The sequence below is a fragment of the Poecilia formosa genome, unplaced genomic scaffold (assembly GCF_000485575.1).
Source record: "Poecilia formosa unplaced genomic scaffold, Poecilia_formosa-5.1.2 Scaffold318, whole genome shotgun sequence".
Lineage (NCBI taxonomy): Eukaryota > Metazoa > Chordata > Actinopteri > Cyprinodontiformes > Poeciliidae > Poecilia > Poecilia formosa.
In genome coordinates, this window is record NW_006800257.1 from 338,261 (window position 1) to 360,708 (window position 22,448).

Below are 22,448 nucleotides of genomic sequence, written 5' to 3' on the forward strand. Positions count from 1 at the left end.
AATTAGCTTAAGACACAGAGGAGCAAATTACTGACAATGACACAACCATGACTTAGCTACACACCCTCTGAGCTCGTTAGAGTCTGACGGGTAGAACAAAGGACTTCATGGATGCTCCAGAGCTTTCTGGAATATTCTAAATCCTGACAGGAATCCACCAGACAGACGAAGTGGAATCTCCCTGTCGGAATGAAATAAATCGTGAAAAGAGAAGCCATCTGATAACTTTCCTTCTGTCACAACTATTGTGTAACTCCATTACTTCACACAAATAAATAACAATAAAAAACTTTTTTTTTTCTGTCAGGAAAGACTTGTGTATTGTTCTTCGGGGCGTTATGCAACCAGTAGACATAACAGGGATTTTGTCACGGCAGTCACTTTAGTCAGTCAAACTGTGAAAGACGAGAACAAGTGTTTGTTTAAAGTCCACTGAGAGGCTGAGTCGGCCTGCACCACATCCGTCTGATTTCTGTTTCCTGTCAGAACCAAAGACTCATGAAGGCTTCGGTAAGAAGACGTCGGCTTTACCTGAGAGGAATCAAAACAAACCTGAGAGTTTGTCTGGACATTCTCTAGCTCCGTTCAGTAACTTCCAGACAAGAAGAGATAAAAATACTCAATATTTATTTATACATGCTGCATATATGTAAAAAATAAGGTTTTAGTTCCAACTCAATAAGGGTCTGACATATATGGAACATTCTGACTCTGTAAAATGTTTTTCTGTAATAACTGGAGATAATTACATAGAAGGAGAGTTCCAAGCATTAAAGTCAACACAGCTTCAATACAATGCACTGGTGATTATAAAACACTCAATTACAACAAAGATAAAGGTTCAAATAAAGTGTTTTAATATTTTAAAGAGCTCACCTTTCCCATACCAGCATGAGCATGCCCCATCTTCACCACCACAGGGAATGAAGGGGTTGTGATCTGCAGACAGGATCATCATCACAAAACCATTAATAACAAGAGATCAAAAGGTTTTTTCCTGGCTCTTTTTTACTTTGACATCATTTGTTAACCTGCTTAAGTTTGACATTTTGAACTAAAACTACATTTTTTTTGCCAATATGTGCGCAATAGAGGCTAGTTGTCAACACAACAGTTAATGAATTAGAAGTATTATTATTAGCCTAGAGCAGTGACGTGCGGTGAGGTTCATAGCTGGTGAGGCACCGACTTAATTATTTACAAATCTAGACCCCTGTATGTTATTGTTTACATAAGGAAATTTGGCGCATGCGTACAATGCTGGAGGGCAAAAAGACTATTCGTTAACATGTGATGCTCAGCCGCGCCGCCGCCGCAGAATAATTCCGTTATCTCAATGAAACTTAGACATGTAGATATTATTAATTTCGTGCTGTACTTAACACCAAAGGGAGAAACCGTTAAAGTACAACTCAAAACCACGTCTTTCTCGCTCTCTGTATCAGCGTAGCTACTGTATGGCTAGCTCGCTGTTACTGTCTCTTACTCTGCAGTTGTGGAGTCACAATGTCTGGGTTATGAGCGCCCCCTACCATGAGGCAGGAGAACTACCTGCCTCACCTCGAATCTGTTTTCTGCCGCGTATGATCGCTCCTCAGCATACGAAACACGTTACACACACAGTTAGTTACAATAAAAAACACAGTACATTAAATACATAAGCTAAATTATGGAAAATCAGTTCATACATTAAATGTTTTTAACCATTTTATTGGCGACGTACAGACAGGAGGAGCATGCTCTCAGAGTGGCAACCGATGCAGTTAGCGAGAGGTTGCGCAATCCCAGGTGAGGCTCAGCTCACTGCTGCCTCACCGGCTTCGCTTCCAAGCATTTGAATGCGAAAATTCAGCGATTTTGAAGGAAAAAAAAAAACATCAGATTTGGTTAAATTAAATGGAAAATAGGTACTTTATAGTACAAACCACAGGGTGAAATTATCTTTATAAATGACTTTATTATTATTATATATTGTTTTTCCATGATGACAGGTGAGGCTCTGCCTCATCTGCCTCCCCTGACCGCACGTCACAGGCCTAGAGAGTGTAAACAGCATGTGAAACTAATTCAGGAACAAAAATGCATCAATTCCATTTCTTTCTGTATTAATTAGAAAAAAATATTAGCAGCTAATGGTAACTGCAAAGCTAACAGTGAACATTGCAACAGTGATGGACTTTTTACTGAAATCCTACTGATACATGTTAATACAATAAAGTAGTTATTCCAAGAAAACAATATAAAACTTGACCAAAAGTAAATTTTATCTTCTCCTTAGCTAACGGCTAATAACATCAGCCATTGTTAGCTAAGCAGAACAACGGCTAACAACATGGTGTTGTTAGATGTTAGAATAAAAAAAAAAACAGTATGCCAATGTGAACACCTTTCCAATAGTACTGTAAATAAAATTAAACAGTACTGTTGTGTGTTTTTACAGTAGATGAGATGACAGCAGAAATGATGCTAGCACTTTTACAGAACTTTAAAGATTTACAAAAAAAAATCCACCGTATTTGTCAGTATGAACACCATTCTATTCTCAGATACAGCTAGTGGAGCAAATACTGAACATGGCAACATTTTTCTACATGTGCCGTATTTCTAACACGAAATTTACACCCAACATTAATAATAACCAAATTTATTCACACATTCAAAGAAATCAAATCAAATTACTCTGATAATACACTTGTTTGCTTGTATGATGGAACATTCTATAAATTTCCATAGATCATTTGTCAAAATAAAAAAACCTTCTGAATATGTGTTAACATTTTTACATTTCAAACAAGCAAATTTTCATTGAAAGGACACAGAAAAGATATGATTGCCTTTAATGTAGATGACATCTATATGTAGTGGAGGATAAAAACACATGTACATAAGATACCAGAATATCTATGCGTTTAAATATCAGTTGTTGGGGTGAAACTATGACACATCAAACTGGTTAACCCAGCCTGACTTTCAACATCTTTGTTTAGGCTACATTTTGACGGCACATATGGTCTAAACAACGACCAAATTTTCAATGTATATTTTCGGGCCATTTAAGGAGCCAAACAAAAACGTGATGGATTTATGTTGTACCAAAAAAAAGGAGGGAACATAAATTCTGACTCATAATCTTGGAAGGGGAGGTCAGTTAGTTGTCAGACAAAGGGTTTAAGGAGATTCATATATTAACTCAGACCTGTAAATATCCAGGAAGTCAGACGTGTGGTGAACACCACACAGAGACACGATCAAAAGCAGAAACTTCTCCCCCTTGTTTGGGATTTGGATTGACCAGAAACTGACTGGCTTTCAGGCCGTCCCACCAAACCGAGTGCTGACTGGCACTGGGAGGAGTTTGGAGAATGATGATGGTTGGTTCCATTCTGGTGTAAGGTTCTGGGAAGCTGAGTGGAAGGCCACATGTCACTGGGAAGCGTCTGGACAGGCCAGGCAGACCACAAACATGCCATTTCTCATCATTTGTAGAGTTGAAGTAGATGAAGCATCTTCAAACCTCCATGCGGTTACACGCCCCGCATTACTCTAACAAAATTGGAAAATGGGAACCCCTCTAAAGAGGGAGCTTTTCATTTTTCCCCCTTCAATACTCGGCTACACAGCAGACTTTTAGGTCAATTTTCCTCATATAAAAATATGTGTGTAAATAACTGTTCAAAAGTATTGAGTTGTTACTATTGCAGACATTTAGAATGTAACTATCATACACTTTTGTTCTTGCAAACTCTCTAATGCTGCTGTATTAAAAAACCTGACACCTGGTTCTAAATATGGAGGAATGAAGGATATTTCTGGAACATCATGTCATCCCATGACTGTAGAGTCACCTCTGAAGTGTTCCTGTTCTGAACAGTGCGTCTGTGTTGGGATCAAGGGTGTGGATTTCGGTGTTGCGCTCTGTCAGAGGTAGGTTTGTAACTTTCACCAACTTCTCATTTTCTTTTCTTTTTGTTTTGTCATATTCACTGACCGTCTGGGAAATAAACATCAATGTTCCATAAATGATCGCAAGTGATCAAAAAATAGCCAATTTAATCCAAAAATAAGCCTTGCTGTCAGTTTAGGTTTCGGTTTTACGTGTCAAGAATGCTATGGTGAGTAAAGTGTTTGCACAGCGTGAATAATCAGAGTATGTAATGCTGTCACTGAGTCATGGCTGCAATATTTGAGACCTAGTCCTGTAGCAGTGGGCCCAGTAGGTGTGTAAAAGCAGGACAATTGTGCTCCTAAAAATAATCCGTGGCCATTGGTGTCGGCATTACTTGTGCAAGCTACAGTATGAAATACATTGTTCTCTTATGGCTTCACGACTTCCTGCTCCACTGAATGGAAGGGAGGATATGCAGCAGTTTGACAGCCGTAAGAATACATACCCCAAAGATGGCCGCAGGCCAAATGGACAGAGGAAACATAAGAACAGACTTTCCAACAAGGAAGGAAGTATGCTATCATTTCATGCACACCCTTCCCTGTCAGTATAGATTGGGCCACACATCGCAGCGCTGCCGCCAAGCTGATCCAGGCCTTTGGCAGGCCGAGGTGATGGAGGGCGCGAGTACAGCTGATACTGACAAGCTGTGACCACACAGGCCTGAACGATGAGCTGTCAGCGCCCAGTGGCTGCACAAGTTTCCCTGTTGTCACTTTTACCACTGCATCAAGAAGAATTGTTGAAATTCCTGAGAATATGCAGAGTGGCGAGATGAAATATGAGGGCAGCTGATTGTCTCCACTTCAAGAACAAATTGTAATGTAGAAAAGCCAGCGTCCCATCAGAGTGAAGTCAAGCTGCCTTCATGATGTGAAGAAAGACGTCAAGGTGTGTTCTTTGACTTGTTTGCGTTATTTTGAAGCAAGTGAAGCAGTTCTTCAGTTGATGCAGGGAAACAATAAAGAAATCTTGTCAACAACACTATTTCAAAAATAAAGAAATTTTCTCCACTTTAAACCGTTTGGGATTTTTGGCAACCAGCAGATAAAATCATGTTGTACATCAACCCTTTGCACATGACGTCACGCAATTCAATTCTTCATGACGGATGTCAAAACAGCCTTTGTGCGCAGAGTTGTCGCTTTTATTTACCTGATTCCACTGTAAAAATGGTCAAAGGGTGCTGCGCGGTCAGCTGCACAAAGACAAGGATGAAAACGGTGTGTTAAATTCTGACGTCCGTCATGATGCCTCAATGTGATTAGGTGACGTAGTTGCAAAGGGTCAACAGACAAACGGGGAAGGATCTGTAGCCATCACAGCATCAGTCATTTTTGTAGCTGAAGTCTCTGTCTGCTCTGAAGCTTCCTGAATTGATGAAAAACTGAGATCTTTTTTTTTACTGTTTCTAATAAACATGGAGCGCATTTTTTGACCTCTAGCAACAAAAAGGCAACAGATAATTGTTACCCGCCATGAAATAGATGAAAAAATGGCTGTGATTGAAACACAACTTAAAAAAAGGGTCAGTTAAACTAAAGTCAAGACTTTAACACATTCATTTTGATTAGGTAATTACATCTATTTTAAAGTTAAAAATTTTTTTTTAAAAATGTTTAACTTTAACTGAAACGTTTGTATTCACACATTTCTGGTATGCACATAAAATCTGACACACAAGCGACATCCACAGTTAACGGTGATGGACGGCGTGCTGCTTCTACTGGCCCACTGAGTTTTTTTTGCTTAAAAAATGATCTGATGGGACTCTGGAAAGGACTAAAAGCAGTTAGCCAAAGACTGAAGCTATTCAAACCTAAAAGAGCATCTCAGTGCTAAACATGTCCAGCAGCACAGACGTCCCCAATGCTAACGTCAGCGTCCACAGTCCACGTTTGTAAAGAAGCTCCATGAATGATCAGGACTTACTGAACACTGGAAAGATGAATGGCTAGAATAACACTTTGCACCAATGTGATGGTTGACCGTAGTGTTTATATGAGATCTGTGTCTCACAGCTTTAAGTTCAGCCTAAAGCGCGAGGTCTACGGAAGTTTACAACCTTTACAGGAGCAACGTGTGCGTCACATGGCGCATGATATGGAGCCTGAGGTTCGACACGTATCTGAGAAGAGCTGGGCAGAGGGGGATCTGTTTGCCTCATGGAGAGAGAGTTTTGGGTGGACAGGGCTGGGGGAAGGGGGAGCCGCCCACTCTGTCTGGACACGTTCCTTCCAGTCATTCCCATCGTCATGGCATTGACGGCAGACACGTCGAGGTGAGACGACCACATCCTCTGCGTCTGATCAGACAGAACCATCAGACGGAGGCGGGCCCCGCCATATTGTTTTTGCTGACCACAAAAATATCTGTTCCAGTAATAATTCAATATTTGACAGCGAAAATGCCTGCAATCTTTGCAGGAACTTCAACCGGACATCCTGAGTATTTATCATCTGTGGAGCTGACGAGCATTTTCTGTTGAGGCAGACACATTGTTGTCCTCGTCAGTCACATCTTCCCTTCCTTTAACACTCGTTGAAATAAAGCACTTCCCTTGACAGGTTCTTCCATTTAAGGCAATCTGCAGAAAGTCCTTTTGAGCAAAGAAGGACCAAGACATGAAAAACATGCAAGCTCAACTCCACTAAAACAAAAAAAATTTCAATATTGATTGGCCTCTTTATTGTAACTGGCTTTCAAACAGTTTTCTGAGCTTCAAACCACCAAGCAGAGTTGTAAGAAAATATTCTGCGCCTCTGATGTGCATTATAACTCCATCCTCCGCCTCAGACACGAGGGAGTCGATTTTATGGGAGCAGTCTTTATTTTTACAGAAATTGATATATATAACGAGACTGTTCAACAAAACAAGTTTCTGCTATTTCGAGAAAGTTGGCACGCGGAGGCCTCCGCAGACCCTCAGATGCCACTGTTCCGCTTTCATCTGCATCCCTCAGCTTTTGATTCCGAGAAGGAAAATCTGTAAAAGGCATCCCGTGTGGCAAAAAAGGCTAAGAAAGAGCTAATTATATGGTGGGTTACTTCACCAGTCTAGGCTTTCTTAAACAAATTTCAGTAAATATGGCTGAGGATCATACGGAGTACTTCAGGGAAACCCATTCACCAACAACCCTCGGTTAGACTGGATTTGCATAGTTCGCTGTATGCGAGTCAAAACAAAGACATGCTCAGGCCGGGGCTGGTGGTGAATCACGGTGCTGTGTAATATACTTTGCTAAGCTGTTTTCATTGCTAAAAATTACTAAAGTAATGTTCATGTTTCATGTTTAGGATAGTGGTGTGAGAAGACAAAGACAAATCAAGATTTTTACCATTTTGGAGGAGAAACCAAGTAACATCAAGTCATATCTGATAGATTTGAATGTAAATGAAAAGTTTGTATGTTTTAATAACTCAATACTTGAACGGAAACTTTGACTTTTTTTAATATTTTGTCCAAAGAGCTAAATTTTGTTGATCGCGATTGATGAAACAATAAAAAGGGTGAAACATCCAAGGGGATGAATACTTCACATACACACTGTATGCTCATGTTTGTTGCTGTGGTGCTTTGGTTCGGTGTAGAAGCAGACTGCTGCCCTAGCATTCTCTTTCTCCTTCTTCCTCTCCTCTGTTCTTATTGCCCTCTCTCATTTTTAACTTTTGATCCATCTGTCCTCCACTGCTTTTTCTCTTTTTCCCTTCTTCCATCTCTGTCATTGCATTTGATATAAAAGGAAGGCAATTTCTGATAGATTTTTTTTTAATATTGTATCAATCAAGTAGAGCATTTTAGAAAAAGCCGTAATGCTTTTGTAACCTGTTGTTCTGTTGTGCTTCTCCTTGACACTCAGTTCTGAGTGCTGCACTGCCAGACATGACATGTTTAAAAAGCAGAAAAACATATACTATAATATTATTATACTACAGATGCTCTGTTTAAACATTTGGTTTTTCCTTCTAAAACAATGCACAAATATTAATAAAAGATCACACACTTATTTAAAAAAGGTTGTTTTGTGCAATAAATACTTGGTTTCAACAGTAGTTATTTATGCTCAGATTCTTTTGTCATGAAACCACAACATTATTCAAAGACCAGTCGAGCAAACTGAACCCAAATCCTAGACTTTCAGCTGCTAAACTCATATTGCTTTTGTCGCAGAGCGGTGGGAGTAAAACCCCTCGGTGGATTGCACATGCTGCGTAAACCAAAACACATGGCGCATCCATCTCGCCTTTATGATCTCTTAATTTTTACTATGGCCTCTCAAATCTGCCACATCAAGAGGGAGACATGAGGCGCGATGGTTAAGGCAGACGGCGAGCGCAGGGGGACCCCGACCCAGAAGCCTTTTCAAGTGTCCGTCTGCAGCGACACCAAAGACGGCCTTCCCACATCAAGCGCCACCTGTGGATTAGGAGGGCTTCAAGAGACAAGTAATGGTTATGATGAAACTCCCTTTAGAGTTAGAATTTATACACCTGACAGAAGGACTTGTTTCAGCAAATTTTGGCTCTGTCATTTTTACGGAAAAGCAAAGGAAATTGTAAAGTTTGGTCAAATATCAGGCTTCAGTTGATCACAAATGTTACAACTCTCAGAAACATGTTGTGTTTGTCTTAAAGTTCTCTACCTAAGCTCAAAACAAAACGTCAGAGCTACCGTAAGAGCAACGCTTATGACTCATTCAGTAGTTTCTGCATACACTGCCATAAAAGACATTTACAAGTTGTCATAGTAACCCACAGGGCTAACACCCACACCAAAACAGCAGCACATGCCACTGTAGTGTAGTAAAAGCCACCTAATGTGTCTTGGTAATTGATGTTGTGGAATTCGAGCTCATATGTCTTACATTAAGAGTCTGTTCCTGTGCAATTCCATGAGGCAGCCAGCTGTCTGGAAAACACAAGTTAGTCCTGGAGGATGGAAGTTTCCAGGGTGGAAGCTTTCTGACAAACACAAGGTGGTAATGGAGAGGCAAAGGAGGCAGCCATTGCTTTATCATCAAACCTTATTTTGTGTTTGGAAGATCCAGAAATAGACAATGTATTTGGGTGTACAACGGTTCATGGTTTGGGACATTTTTGGTTCATCTCAATCAAGAGAAACAAATAAGTGGCCAACACAGAACTGATAGGAAGGAAGGAAGGAAGGAAGAAAGGTAAGGAAAGAAAGAAAGAAGAAAGGGAAGGAGGGAGGAAGGAAAAAAGGAATGTGAACACCAACAAAACAGAAATCCTACATCCTCTAAGATCTGACGCTACTCCATTTTTGTTTACCTTTTATGAAGTAGGAAGTTCCACTCAGTGTCTTCTTCAGTGGTTTTTATCTTGTTTCCTTCAGTGGCACCACAGGCAAGGGAGTAAACAGCTTTTTCAAAGGGTTTGGATAGATTGATATGCAGCGGCTGAAAATGTAACAAATGTTGCAATTTTCACCAATGGACCTTACCACAGGGGCCGCGTTTCATTGGCTAATGCCCATTTCATGTCACAGCACAGCTACCACGTGCGTGACCGTCTCACAAACACAAGCTACAGTAGTAAACACATGCTAATGTACATTGTGGACTAGCAGACCGGCAGAAAGTTTTTGCGTCAGGACTCGAAAAAGAATGATTCTCCACTGTCAGTGGAGTATCTGTACAGGCGATGTCAGGTATCCTGATCGTATTTGTGGAACTAAAATTCAGATTTCCAAAATCTGAAACGGAATGCCTTGCTTGGATCAAAGCTTGTGCACGACCGCATTTGCAGCTCAACCGTCATAGGATCAATAAGAACAAAGGACTGTGTGCTGGTGTAAGTATTATTGCTTTGCTTTCTTTGTGTTTAGTGAATGAAAAGAAAGTCAATAATTAACACATCCATTATGAAAACCTTTTAGCTAAGTACAGCATAATGGCAGTACGGATACAACTTCTACACCTTGAAGCCTGTCTGTTACACAGTCTTACGTTAGCTGAGCAGATCAATATGCAATGTGTACCGTATCTGACATACATTAAAGATTTTATTTGACCTGAAAAGGCTTTTTACTAAACTGTAATCGTGTTAGCCACGCTAGCACCAAGTACAGTGTATCAGGCCTAGGCACACTCAAACATTTACCAACAACAGAAATCACTGATTCCAAAAGTAACCCTCAAAACCATGAATGCCCGACTTACCCAGCCTTGCAAGAACAATAGGCATCAGTGATCTTGTCCACAGCTATATTTATGCTGAGGGTGTGAGGATCTGCTATTTTCCTCATCGACCGGTAGCATTTAGCTGTGACAATGTTGGAGGCATCGCGTGGCTCAAACGCCTTGATGTCGTCCAAAAAAGATGACATGAACTTGTTGGTTCCCCTGTCCATTGTCGTGGCTGATATTTTGTGAAAATCCGGCAGAAATGCTACGCTAATTAACTCAGAAATACTCTGCAGAGAGTCAATCGAAGTGAAAGACGCCATGTTTACATAGAAACTAAGCTCCGCGAGGCTTTGTTTGTGAAACATGCAGCCACGTGGGGTTTTCGAGGGCGTTTCTGGGCGGAGCTTGGTAAGGTCCATTGAATAGAGTCTACCGGACTGTCAGGTGTGAAAACACTCAGTCTAAAACCTTAAAGCCACTGTAAATGATATGAGCCAGTATGTTTTCAAACCCAAACAGCCTAGCGCATTTCATTTAACTAAAGAAAGGTATGTCTAAAAGTCAATGCGAAATAGATGTCCAGATTGTTACGTTTTGCCATTTATATCCTGCTTCCCTGCGGTTTTGCTTTAACAGGAATCTGAGCAGGTCCTACCAGCACTAATCAATTCAACGACATATTTTTCTTTTTATACGAAGAGAAAGAACAGCTGGGCTTCCAGCAGGGCCAGGCTTCCAGTGACCCGGCCCTGGAAAAGCCATACGTCCCACATTCCTCTCAATCAAGAGGAAAAGTGAAATGTCTTTCCCATTTTCCAGACTATATTAGGCCTCGGAAAAGAAAGCAGTGGAGAAAGAATCGGTCTGGCCAGCGTAAGATTCCCACTCCCATCATCCATGGAGGGAACGGAATTATTCCGTCAATCCTTTCAGCTTAGTGACTTTAGCTGGCAAAAACAATCACCAGTCCAGACATTGCACCTGTGATGCTGGGGACAACTACCCAAGCACATGAAGAAGGTTAGATGTGCTTTTTCCAAACACTACCCTGTGTGTTCACACAAACAAAGGTCAGAGGTCACAGGGACCAACTGTTGACAGTTGTTGCCATCCCTCAACTGCCACCAACCTTCCCGATTATGCGATTTCCAAGAAAACCTCCTGGTTTCCCACCTCCCCCCACCTTTTTCCTGCTTCACATCCAGTTTCCAGAAAAGACATTTAATTAGGAAAACTCTAAACATGCAGCTTTCCTGTAACATCCAAGACATAAAACAGACAGAAGGAGTCTGGATTTGATGGAGTGGACGGATTGCTGACTTAACTACGTTTCCACGAGGCTCTAAAGTTGCGCGGTTCGCCACAGCTTTGTGCAGCACTGTCTGGAAGGTCACAGCTCGCCAGGGCATAAATCACAACCCTCGGAGCTGGTGAGGAGCTATTTTCAAATGCAACAACAGGCAGGAACAGAGGGAAGTCACATGCTGTTTAAAGAGTAAACTCATCCAGCCGACTTCCCTTACAAAACCATCTAATGCCGATCTCGCGGCAGTTAGGATAAACAGCGTTCGGATCTTTCCTCTCCACTTTCAATTTGAGGTTTTACAACATTTTCGTCGCAGTGTTCCAGGTGTTTACAACTCCAAATGTTACGCCGACTGCAGCCCAAGCCCTGAATCCATTCACAGAATTAAAAGATGCAGCAACAAAACTGTGATGGGTGCAAGCACAGTGCGTTAGAAAATGACGTTTCCTTCTCTGTGTTGCTAATAACGTGCCGAAAAACAGAAAAGAGTCGATGCACGAGGCAAGAGGAGTCAGCAACCTTTTTTTTTTTCTTTGACAGCAAAGGAAGGGCGGTTGAGATTTTTTCGACTGGGCACATACCAAGGTTCAGCCCAAATGTTAGCGCTGGCGCTGCTTTCAATTAAGACACAGCACACAGGGAGGAACAGGGGGAAACATCAAGGAGGAAGATGTTTGGGAACAGCTGGATGCGGCGAAGCTAGTCTCTATTTATTCCGGCTGTGTGAGCAGCAGGGATAAATGGGAGGGATTGTGTAGTACAGTGCACTGCAGTGGGACACTACATTACATGAAAAGTCATTCAGATCAGCTTAAAGTCCTCTTCACGGAAAGAAAAGATCATTTTGAGAAGTGAAATAAAACAATTTAGGGATTTATTCATCTAAAAATGATATAACATGTGTTCAATGTTTTTCAAGAATCGGAAACCTCAGATGGAATGTATTCTGGGTTTGACAGATGTGCGTTGTGGTCCATGTCCTGGAGACGTCAATGTGCGACTGCATCCAGTCCACAGCTGGTGAATTTTTACAGAACAAATGAGAGTGTCTGAATATTCTGGTAATACGACTCTATTCTCATTATTATGACTTTATTCTGGTAATATAACTTTATTCACGTATTATTATGGTATTCTGGTAATGATTATTTTTGTAGTACTACGACTTTATTCAGGTAATATGACCTTAAACTTCCATCATTACAACTTTATCATTTTAATAATACTTTGTCATATCATTACAACTATTCTGATAATGACTTTACTCTCGTATTATTGCGACTTTATTCTCTCGTTTTTTGACTATTGTACAAGTTTGTTTTCATAATCTCATTTTATTCTCGCAATTTAAAAACAAAAAAAATTCTTCGCCTGGCTCCAATACTCTGTTGTATTATTTTTGCCTTTAAAGGAGCAAACACATTTTAAAGGCACTGTAATTCAGTTATCCTTGAGCCAGAAATCCAAACTGAAACATTCCTTCCTTAAGTCCCAAAATCCAGATGAAAAGCACAGTGAGGCTAACAAAACTGCCGTAAGTTTCCATGAAATGACCAACCCATGCACAACTAATGAGGAGAAACACCAAGAGGATGATTGTGTGTGGTAAAACTGAGATAACAGGCAGATACCCCGACATGCCTGACAAAGTCTCTGTTTTAGAAGCTGTCCAAACACCATTATGAATCTCCTAACAGCTAAAATAATAATTGCGTAAGGCGACCCTATTACCACGCTGTGGATAAATGTTTCTGCAGTCCCTTGTCAGCCTAATGGGGGATTCCAGTAACATAAATAAATGCTGGTTGACTTGCCTCCTGCTGTGGTTTGTACAGCAAAGCATGGTCAGCAATGGACAACAGAACCCACACACTCTGGTCTGACCGGATGATGGCTGATCACTGCCCACAGGAAGAGTGACACATCCGAAAGAGAAGGAAAACTCCCAACAACCACTTAGTCCAAACAAATAGTACTGGAATACGTGAGATGTTTCATAGAAGAGTTCTTTGATATTCATCTAAGAGCACATTGTATGTATGTTTGGGTGTTTAACAGCCTAGTTACAAGAAATGGAGGGGGAGGGTACTCGTACTCTGTAAAAACAGTATGAAGTACTTGCTACTTGGAGCATACTGCCACTGCTTTAACTTCTAAGCGATTTACCAAATGAATCATCATCACTAAGGCTATTAATGGACAATCTGGGAAAGTGTGCAGTGTAATGGTGGGATGAGAACAGAAACGTTGCTCATACTTTGCACAATCTAGATGTGGTCAATGCTTCCTTCGGCCTCATGAAGTAATTATTCTGAACCTACAGATATGAACCTGAGGTATTGAGACTCAACACTCTGCATCTATGTTTAAGAACCAAGCACGACCAACGTATGGAGGCCTTAGTCCTGGTGCTGGTGGTCGCAGGCTCGATTCCCGGCCTGGCGACATTTGCTGCATGTCTTCCTCCTCTCTCATTACCTTCTTTGCTGTCAAAATACTTTCAAATAAAGGCCACTAGAGCCATCAAAACCTTAAAAAGAATCAAGCTAGCAACACTTTGTCATGGTAGTACTACAGACGTCTTCAGCACTTTTAAATTGTTTCTGTGGCAACATTTTAAGTATTCAGTACTTACAAATTGAACTTACAGAGTAACAAACAACATAGCAATTATTGGCATGAACTGTGAGAATGTCACCGCTGGTTAACCACTACATGCTAATAACAAAATTAGAATAACAGATTCTGATTTTTTTAACAGATAACTGATTTTTCTGTGGAATGTAATTACCAATTATTTGCAGAAAACCCATTGATTCATAGATTGTAGAACACACACAATTGTTTTTTAAATTGGGGTTTAATGGACCTTTATAGAGTTTGTGAAAGCAAAAAGGGAGTATTTTGAATGCTTTGTTGAAATATGGACCAGATTAGAATTAGACAAGTTTAAGAATCATGTATATAGACTAAAGAAACTATAATCCAGTTCAGGTTTGACTAAACCATAAAAAAAAATTAAAAAAAATAAAAAAATTAAAAAACAAGAAAGTGAAGTCCTAGTTTTCTACAAAATATTGCTGAAACCTTGCCCCAATCTCATGTATCAATCACCATGTATCGTCTCATGAGCTTTATGCATCTTCAAAATGATTACCACAGAAGAGATTTGCAGCAATGCCTCATGGAAGTTCTAAACTGCTGCTTTTCTAATTTCCTCTAACAGTTAGCTGCGCTGCAATTGGAACAGCAACATTACAATCTGGTTTTCACAGTGGAGCATTTTAGCAGAAAACAGTTGATCATTTCCACTGATTAAATATATTTCTAAGAACATAGAGCTGCCTCCATGCATTCTGCACTTCTCACACTCTGGTTGGAACCTAAACGTTAGGCTCTCCAGATGTCCAGGTATTCACATAAATGTAACATCTGAATTAGGATAAATAGATTAAAGATTTAAAAAATAAATAAAAAATACACACAATTTTATGAGTAGACAGATAAATATATTTTCTTCATTTTTTTTTCTTTATTAACTTGGAAATTAGGTCCCACTATTTAAAAGCTCATCTTTTATTTTTATACTTTACGAGTGTGTTGCTGCTGTCATGAGGTGAGTAAGGACATTTGCTTGGCTCCAAGCAGGTTTAATCAGAGACAGCAGAAAGTGATTAAGTCCTTTATATAAGCAAACGTTCTGTTGATTAAATGTAGTTTGAATGTAACATGGATTCTATTTATAGCCTGAATTAAGAGCTTTTTCCCTGGAACCAGAGGATTCATTTGTTTCAGCAGTTACTTCTGGACTTCTTCACCACCCACAGAGACTACAAATACATGTTGCTTTCAAAATAATAGCTTTCCTATTCCTATTCCAAAAGTGAAATGAGTCGTTTCCTGTTACACGCAGTCTAGCTATTGGGTCAAACTGAAACTTAACATACAGCAAAGCTTATTTAAATCGGGGGGGGTTGGGGGTGATATCAGCTCTAAAATCAACCCACCTCTCTGACAGACTGAACTGTCAGCTTTGTCACTTCCCCCTCCCAATCCCACCCCAGTTCACTTGCCAACCTCTGACCTGGTTGTGACTCACTTGAGCATCTTTAAATGATCTTTCTCCCACGCACACCTTCCTGACAATGCTTGGGTTTCTGGGAAACACTGATTCTTTACCGTTTTCAGAGCGGAAGACACCTGTATGAATTTACTGCATCGTCCAGATGGCTTCCAGTTGGGGCAGGTAACGGGACAAAACTTTATAGAGAAGCAGAAAAGCTAAACAGGCTTATCAGCCGATGTCTCATTTTCAAAATAGGCCCTTAATTGCTTTTGGAAGCCCGTCTTCAATGATTCACCACTTGTCTGGGACTAATCTGTCAGTCAGCATAGGCAATATTTTGGTGCAAAAATAAGTGGCTGAAAAAGAATTGTTCACCTTTCATTAGGACATCAACCTTAAACTTATGGCATTTGGGGCTCCATTTAAACACCAGGCTGTCACTGCAGATGCACCGTGTGCAGATGCTACAGTCCTGGACGCTGTTGTCCTGGGTTTGATTCCTGGTCTTTGGCCATTTGCCGAATATTTTCATCCTCTTTCCTGTCAAACTGCTGGTCTTTTTTAAAATCTTTTTTAAAAATTAACTTTTCAAACATGAATGTTTACTACACAAAGATGAATCCCATCCATCCATCCATCCATCCATCCATCCATCCATCCATCCATCCATCCTCTTCTGCGTATCAGATATTGGGTCAGGTTTAGGAGGGAACCCCAGAGATCTCTCTGCCCAGCAAAGTTCTCCAGGTGTTCCCAGGTCAGAGGTGAAGTATTGTCCCTTCTGTGAGTTCCGGGTTTTCTCCAGGGTCCCCTTCCATTAGGCTGTGTCCAGGACACCCCCACGAGGAGGCACCCTTTGGGCATCCTATTGGGCACTCAGCGGTGCCATTCCAAAGCCAGCTACTTATAGAAAGATAACTTGGAAGCTGTCATTAATCAAATCACCTTATAGGGACTATACTCCTGATCATAAGCACAAATCATGCCTGATTCCTTCTGATGTGAAGAAGCAGCAGTTCTACTTTCATCTCCCACCAGAAAAAGAAGTTGTTTCACCTCTTCTTCATACATGACTCAATGCTAGAAATTAAACTAGAATCATCTCAAATTCACATTGGAGACTATTACTGTGTGTCTGCTGTTTCACAGCTGGTCCTAAGTTAGTCAGCTAAATATCAATGTGTCATAACTAATGTAATTTTACACTTCTGGAAACACATTGTTTTAGATAATAGATTTACCATTATAACAAGTCCAGCTCCTTAACAATAACTATTTTGACTTAATGGGCAAATGTGTTTTGTAGATAACAATGAGTTCTGAACACTGCTTCTTTGCAGAAGCTACGCTAACCTGCAGCTTTGTTTTCCTGCTTTACTGTACTCAGCATTGTACCCATGGAAGCATTCCCTCACCGCTGAGGAATTCCAGAAAACTATTTCCATGCTGTCATGAGTCCATGTTTATGGTCAGGCCTGGTGTCTCATTGTCTCATGCTGTAATATAACGTAGTCATTTTGTGGGGTTTCCTGACCACACACACACCAAATATGGACAGTGGAGTATGGCGGGGGACCCTGCGTCTGAACAGCGAACGCTGCGGTTACACTTGGCCCGCCTGAGTGGCAAACTGCTGACTGTTCATCATATTTTATTGCAGGGGCAGTCCGGCTGTGAGAGGGATCGTGGGTTAGGACCGGGCTTGTGTTTCCCTGTCTGATGTCTTAACTTTGAGACAGATGAACGACATGCCGGCATTGGAAACCGGTGAACATCTGCTGGACTGCTCAGGCACTGTGGACAAGGTCTCCACCAGGCCTTGACATTTTTGTGCTTTTCAATGAGCCGGGTGTGGACAAGAACAACAATCACCATCAAAAGTGTGCTGAGAGTTCTCAGATAATGAACTTTGAGTTCATTTCTAACAATTCAGACCACAAGCTTTGCAACAAAGATACGGATATTTTGGAGAGCACTTGGCCGCTTTTCTGACATCGTAAGGTCTTTCTAGGTATCAGGATGAAGTGGAGTGGTGAACTGGCCCATTTTTTCTCATTTGAAACAGGGACCAAAATCTGACAATCTTCTTATTATTGTGGGTTCTATTGTTTTTTTAGCATAATGAATTTGGTTGAGCAAAAGATGAACAGTTAGACACATGGTAAATATTTTCCTCCAAATCAAAAACTTGTTACTTGTGCATCTCTGTAGTTTCTCGTGCTGAATTGGCCAGCCCAATTAATACCATGGATGTAAAATTCACAACGATCAGCTGAGGATTCCAGTTCATGAACCATGGGAACCAAGAGTTAAAACAATTATGAGCTGAAGTAATCAGAAAATACGTGTGACTGATGTCAACTGGACAATTCAGCAAGCAACAGTTTGTCAGTCTTCATTAGTGCAGACAAAGTGTCTGCATAGCTTAGCATAAGATAAAGTAATATTATGATTGTTTCATTTCTGTGTCATTTGACTCTGCATCCCTGCAAATATCCCTAAAACTCCCTGCTAAGTCAACAGATTTTTCAAAGAACTCATAATTTTTTACATCAATAAATAAAAACCCATCAATAGCTGACTGTCGCAACATATTCTTTCCAGCGTTTTGATTGGTCTAGACACTGGAAGCCTTAAGAATGCCATTTGGATAGCTCAAATACAAGGTAAACTAATTCCTTAATATTGTAGGATATTTTCAGATGTTTTCTTACGTTTCTGATGTTTTCTGATGTTCCATGATTATTCCTAAAAAAATATATGACAATCCCTAATCATATTTGGATAATTTTTTTATCTGTCACTTCATTGTATTTCTCTGAGTAGATCGACTGTCCAAACCTCATAGTAGAAAATATTTTGCATATTGCAAAAGATCTTTTTTTTAAAATTATTCCAACAAATTATTGCAGAAGTACTTACAATAAAGTGTGACCTAAAACCCCATTTATGAATAATTAAAACCTGTACCAGATTACAGTTGAAACTGCAGGAAGTTAATGTGAAGCTTTACTCAAAAGAGAGAGTAAAACCAGAAGTACGGTTGGTTTCAAAGGCCTGTTAGCCTACAACATCATCATCATCATCATCATCACCACAATCATTACTGCCAGGTTCATCACTGTCCTGTTCAGAAGATGAAACCATAACTGCAGCAGCTGTAATTTATAGTATGTATACATTTCTGTGGTTTTCCTCATTCACTCTTTCAGTCAAAGATAAATTGGGAAAAACAACAACGTAGAGTGAACCTCCTTAAAACGGTTCATTTCAGAACTAAGCAGCCCAAAATCTCCACTATTACTGGATGGGGACCAATATAGAGTCAATGAATCTTTTTATGTTTCTCCTAAGGGCTATGCTACGTATACATATGCCTATAAATATCTGGTCACGGTTTGTCCTTGTGGGAGGACTTCCACTACCTCCACTGAGCTCTGCAGCATGGGTCAACCCATCTGTCCTAGTTATCAGGAAGGACATGTGGGTTGTTTATCAGGAGATGAGTTAGTCCGGCCCGGGCGGCGTCCCCCCGGTGACCGTCGCTCCCGGCGGTGCCATCTTTTCAACATCCAACTCTTCCTGTGGCGCTTTGTCAGTGGAATGAAAGGTATTTCCTCTGAGTCACCGCTCTGCTCTCTTTTAGTCAACCCAGGCCTTAAAGACCTGTGGGACACAATGACAGCTGGCCACTCTTAATTCAAGCCTTTTCCTCTCTATAAAACTGGACTGCATTATGCTTACCGTATGCTGGCCTAGTTCGGCGACATCATTTCCACAGGGTCTTTTTTTTTATTTCTGTTGTGAGTTTCAAGTGGCAGTGGCAAGCTGTGAGAGGCACACATAGCCAGATCGCTAACCCATTTCCAACTGTTGAGTTTAAGTGGAACGTGGCGTTCTAATAATCAGGTTGCATGCATTCGGCAACGGCATGAACATCAACAAGGTTCTGGTGTAATTGGGGACGAATACGTGACAATGTTTCTGTCAGACTTTGCAGAGTTCATCTAAATTTCTTTGTTTCCTGCTTCAGATTCTGTCCTTAACTTTTCAGCAGGGTTGGCATCAGAGGTTAGCGTTAGCATGCTTCATCCATTCAAACAACCAAACGTGTTCAAGTTTCAAACACCTGACACAAACTTGCCAAAGGTTTTGTGGTCAGGTGAGACAAACATCAAATTCAAGATGCATGTTTGGAGGATTCTGTACCAGATGCAAGACATGTTGGTGATAGCATGAGGCTGATGCCAGTGATGTCCAAAAGCTGTGTACCTACAAAAACTTCAAATTCATCAAATAGCAACAACTTGATAGTTGAATCTTAAAAACATACACTTAAACATTTGACGTGGAATATATTAAACTTCCTGAATGGCCTAGTCCAGGGGTCAGCAGCCTTTTCAATTCAAAGAGCCACTTTTGCCATCACTGCTACAAAATGAAATTTGCCTACAGTCGCTAAAAAAAACCCAAAACCAGACATGTTTGATCATAATACCTCTTTTTCTTATTGGTATTATGATCACAAACATGTCGGTTTTTAAGAGCCACAATACAGGGGCCAAAGAACCACATGTGGTTGCAGACCCACGGCCTAGTCCAAACCTAGATCCAACCTCTTTTACAAAGTTGTGGATCATTATTAAAAATTGAGCGTGTGGCTGGAGACCGCGTAAAATGATTGGAAACTCAAAAAGAAAATGGGTCAAATATTTAGCCTGAATTCTGGGAGGCTTGTTGGTAAATACAAGTGAACGGTCAAGGTGTAATTTAATAAAGGATTGTAAATCACTTGTTGCTGCCTGCTCCAGTCCAACAAATCAGTTTTAATGAAGTTTGTCTTTTATCCTAAAGCCATTTCCCGGCAGTTTGCCCTCCTAAGCCATCACAGAGCCCTTCTCTTGACTTCTCACAATTCCTGTTGACACAAACCAGACGACGAGCTTAACTTGTTGCTTTTCTGTCCAGATTAGAAGGAACATAAACACAGCAGATAGCCCAAGGGAGATGGTGCAAGTTCAAGTTCATCTACAGCACTTTTATCAAAGAGAAGGTTATTCAAAGCATTGCAAAAGTATCCACACCCACTGAATTTTTTTTTCTTTTTTGTTTTTTTTACATTTCATCACATTAAGATACTCTAACCATACGGCCAAAGAGAGATTTAGTGAGGAGCAGCAAAAGCAAATGAACTGGATTAGCAGTGCTAACCAACAGCTGATGATGTCTGTCACCGTGATGTAGTCAGATGTAGTCAGAACAATTGCTTATTCCATTAAAAGGGGAGTATTATGTGTTTTCCAGCCACATAGTGCCATTTTATAGCACAATTAAGTAACTATATTACCTTCAGTAGTTGTAGAAATACTGTATATATTAAACATGGCTCCTCTTTACCAACGCTTTTACCAGCATTGCACAAAGAAGTAGCTCCTATAATGATCTCAGCAGATGGACTGTTCCACCAGGTGTTTACTAATTGCTGCTGGCTAGTCTGAAGGAGCCGAGTGGGGAGTTGCAGGAGAAGGCTGCTCTGTGAGACTGAAGCTCGGAAACTGCAGCTTTGAGGAGGAGCTGCGTGTCGAAGGCGGAGCTAGGTCCACCCAGGCCTTTTGCACAGCTGAATGGTTGCTATGGAGATTAAAAGATTTCTCAAACATGCATGAAAGAATCAAGGCAAAACTTAGGGTGTGTTTTTATGAGGAAATAACATTAGAACATGATATAAAGCTCAAAGAAGTTGATTTTACGTAATACTGCCCCGTTAATATCAGTTTCACTTTACATTCATATAGTAACTGCTTTTGTTTCAGCAAAGCAAAGATACATTTTCGTATTGGGGAAATTATCATCTTCATTTAAAACTTACTTTGATCCCAATTCGGTCCAACAGAAAAATATCTAAAGTTTACAAGTTTCCTCCTAATTGACAATGTACAACTCTGCTGTTGTAACAAAACTATTCACCAAGATAGCTTAATCAATAAAAATGCATGTTCTAAGTGCCTGTTAATAACTGCTTTTTCCCTTTCAAAGCAGAAGTAATCTGGTACATTAGAGATGTACGTGAGGAACACAGCTTCACCTCTTCATACAGGAGTGATGTCATATTACGTTTAATGAATCAGTCCTAACTTCCTGTAAACATGGCTCTTTTTAGTTTCATTTTCACAATGTTTAACTCAGGAATGTCTCAGAGCGAAGGCTGGAGGATGAAATAAAATGTAAGGAGTTCCATTAACGGTGATGAGTGTCAAACCGGCTCTGGACCATCGAAAAGGCCACGACTCTGATAAACCAAGATTATGATGGTGAAGATGTGGAATTTCCACAGATGGTGAAGGTCCTGCTTCTTTATCTGCTGGTCTGAATCCAGAATGAAACATACACACAAAATCAAAAGGAAACTCAGTCTTTTTAATATTTAAATACGAGTCAGTGACTAGTAAACATGTAATCTTTTACAGACGTTCACCTTTAACGGTTATTGTGGAATTAAGCTAGATTTCAAAACAGAAACTTGGATCTGAAGCGTATCCTTTCTATCTACAAAAGGAAGTGTCCATCTGGCCAAGCAGCCTCCCTAAACTCAGATAAGCGTTAATGAAAGCACATTAAGGGTCAGAGTTCCCCAACCTGATTATTTCTGGTTGCTTACATAACCGCGAGGAGCTTCGACTCCTGACTCGGCTCCCTCTGTCCCGCTCCAGATAAGCTTCGGCAGTGATAACGCCGCTCCGCTCAAGGCCGCCACCGCAGGGAGGGAGGGGAGCTTAATTGGCTCATTTGTATTGAGAGGAACTTGAATGAAGTCTGATCAGAGAAAAAATAAAATAAAATAACGGGCTTGGTCAAAGCAACTGAGTATTCAGTGCCTTTATTGAAGATTCAGAACTTTAATGACTCATTAAATACAGAAAAAAATAACACAAAAGCTCATTTAAAAGCAGATTAACTGGGCTTCGGCTGCCTTTGCATTGA

General features: G+C 40.5%; 1 protein-coding gene across 2 annotated transcripts in view; it reads right to left on the reverse strand.

Moving 5' to 3' along the window:
- Window positions 1–22,448, reverse strand: part of syn3 (synapsin III) — a 102,010-nt gene that overhangs the window by 16,187 nt on the left and 63,375 nt on the right. For both annotated transcript variants that reach the window (XM_007573070.2, XM_016661195.1), the window contains exon 7: window positions 877–939. In XM_007573070.2, the coding sequence (XP_007573132.1) occupies window positions 877–939 (63 nt within the window). The remainder of the gene's footprint in view (window positions 1–876; window positions 940–22,448) is intronic.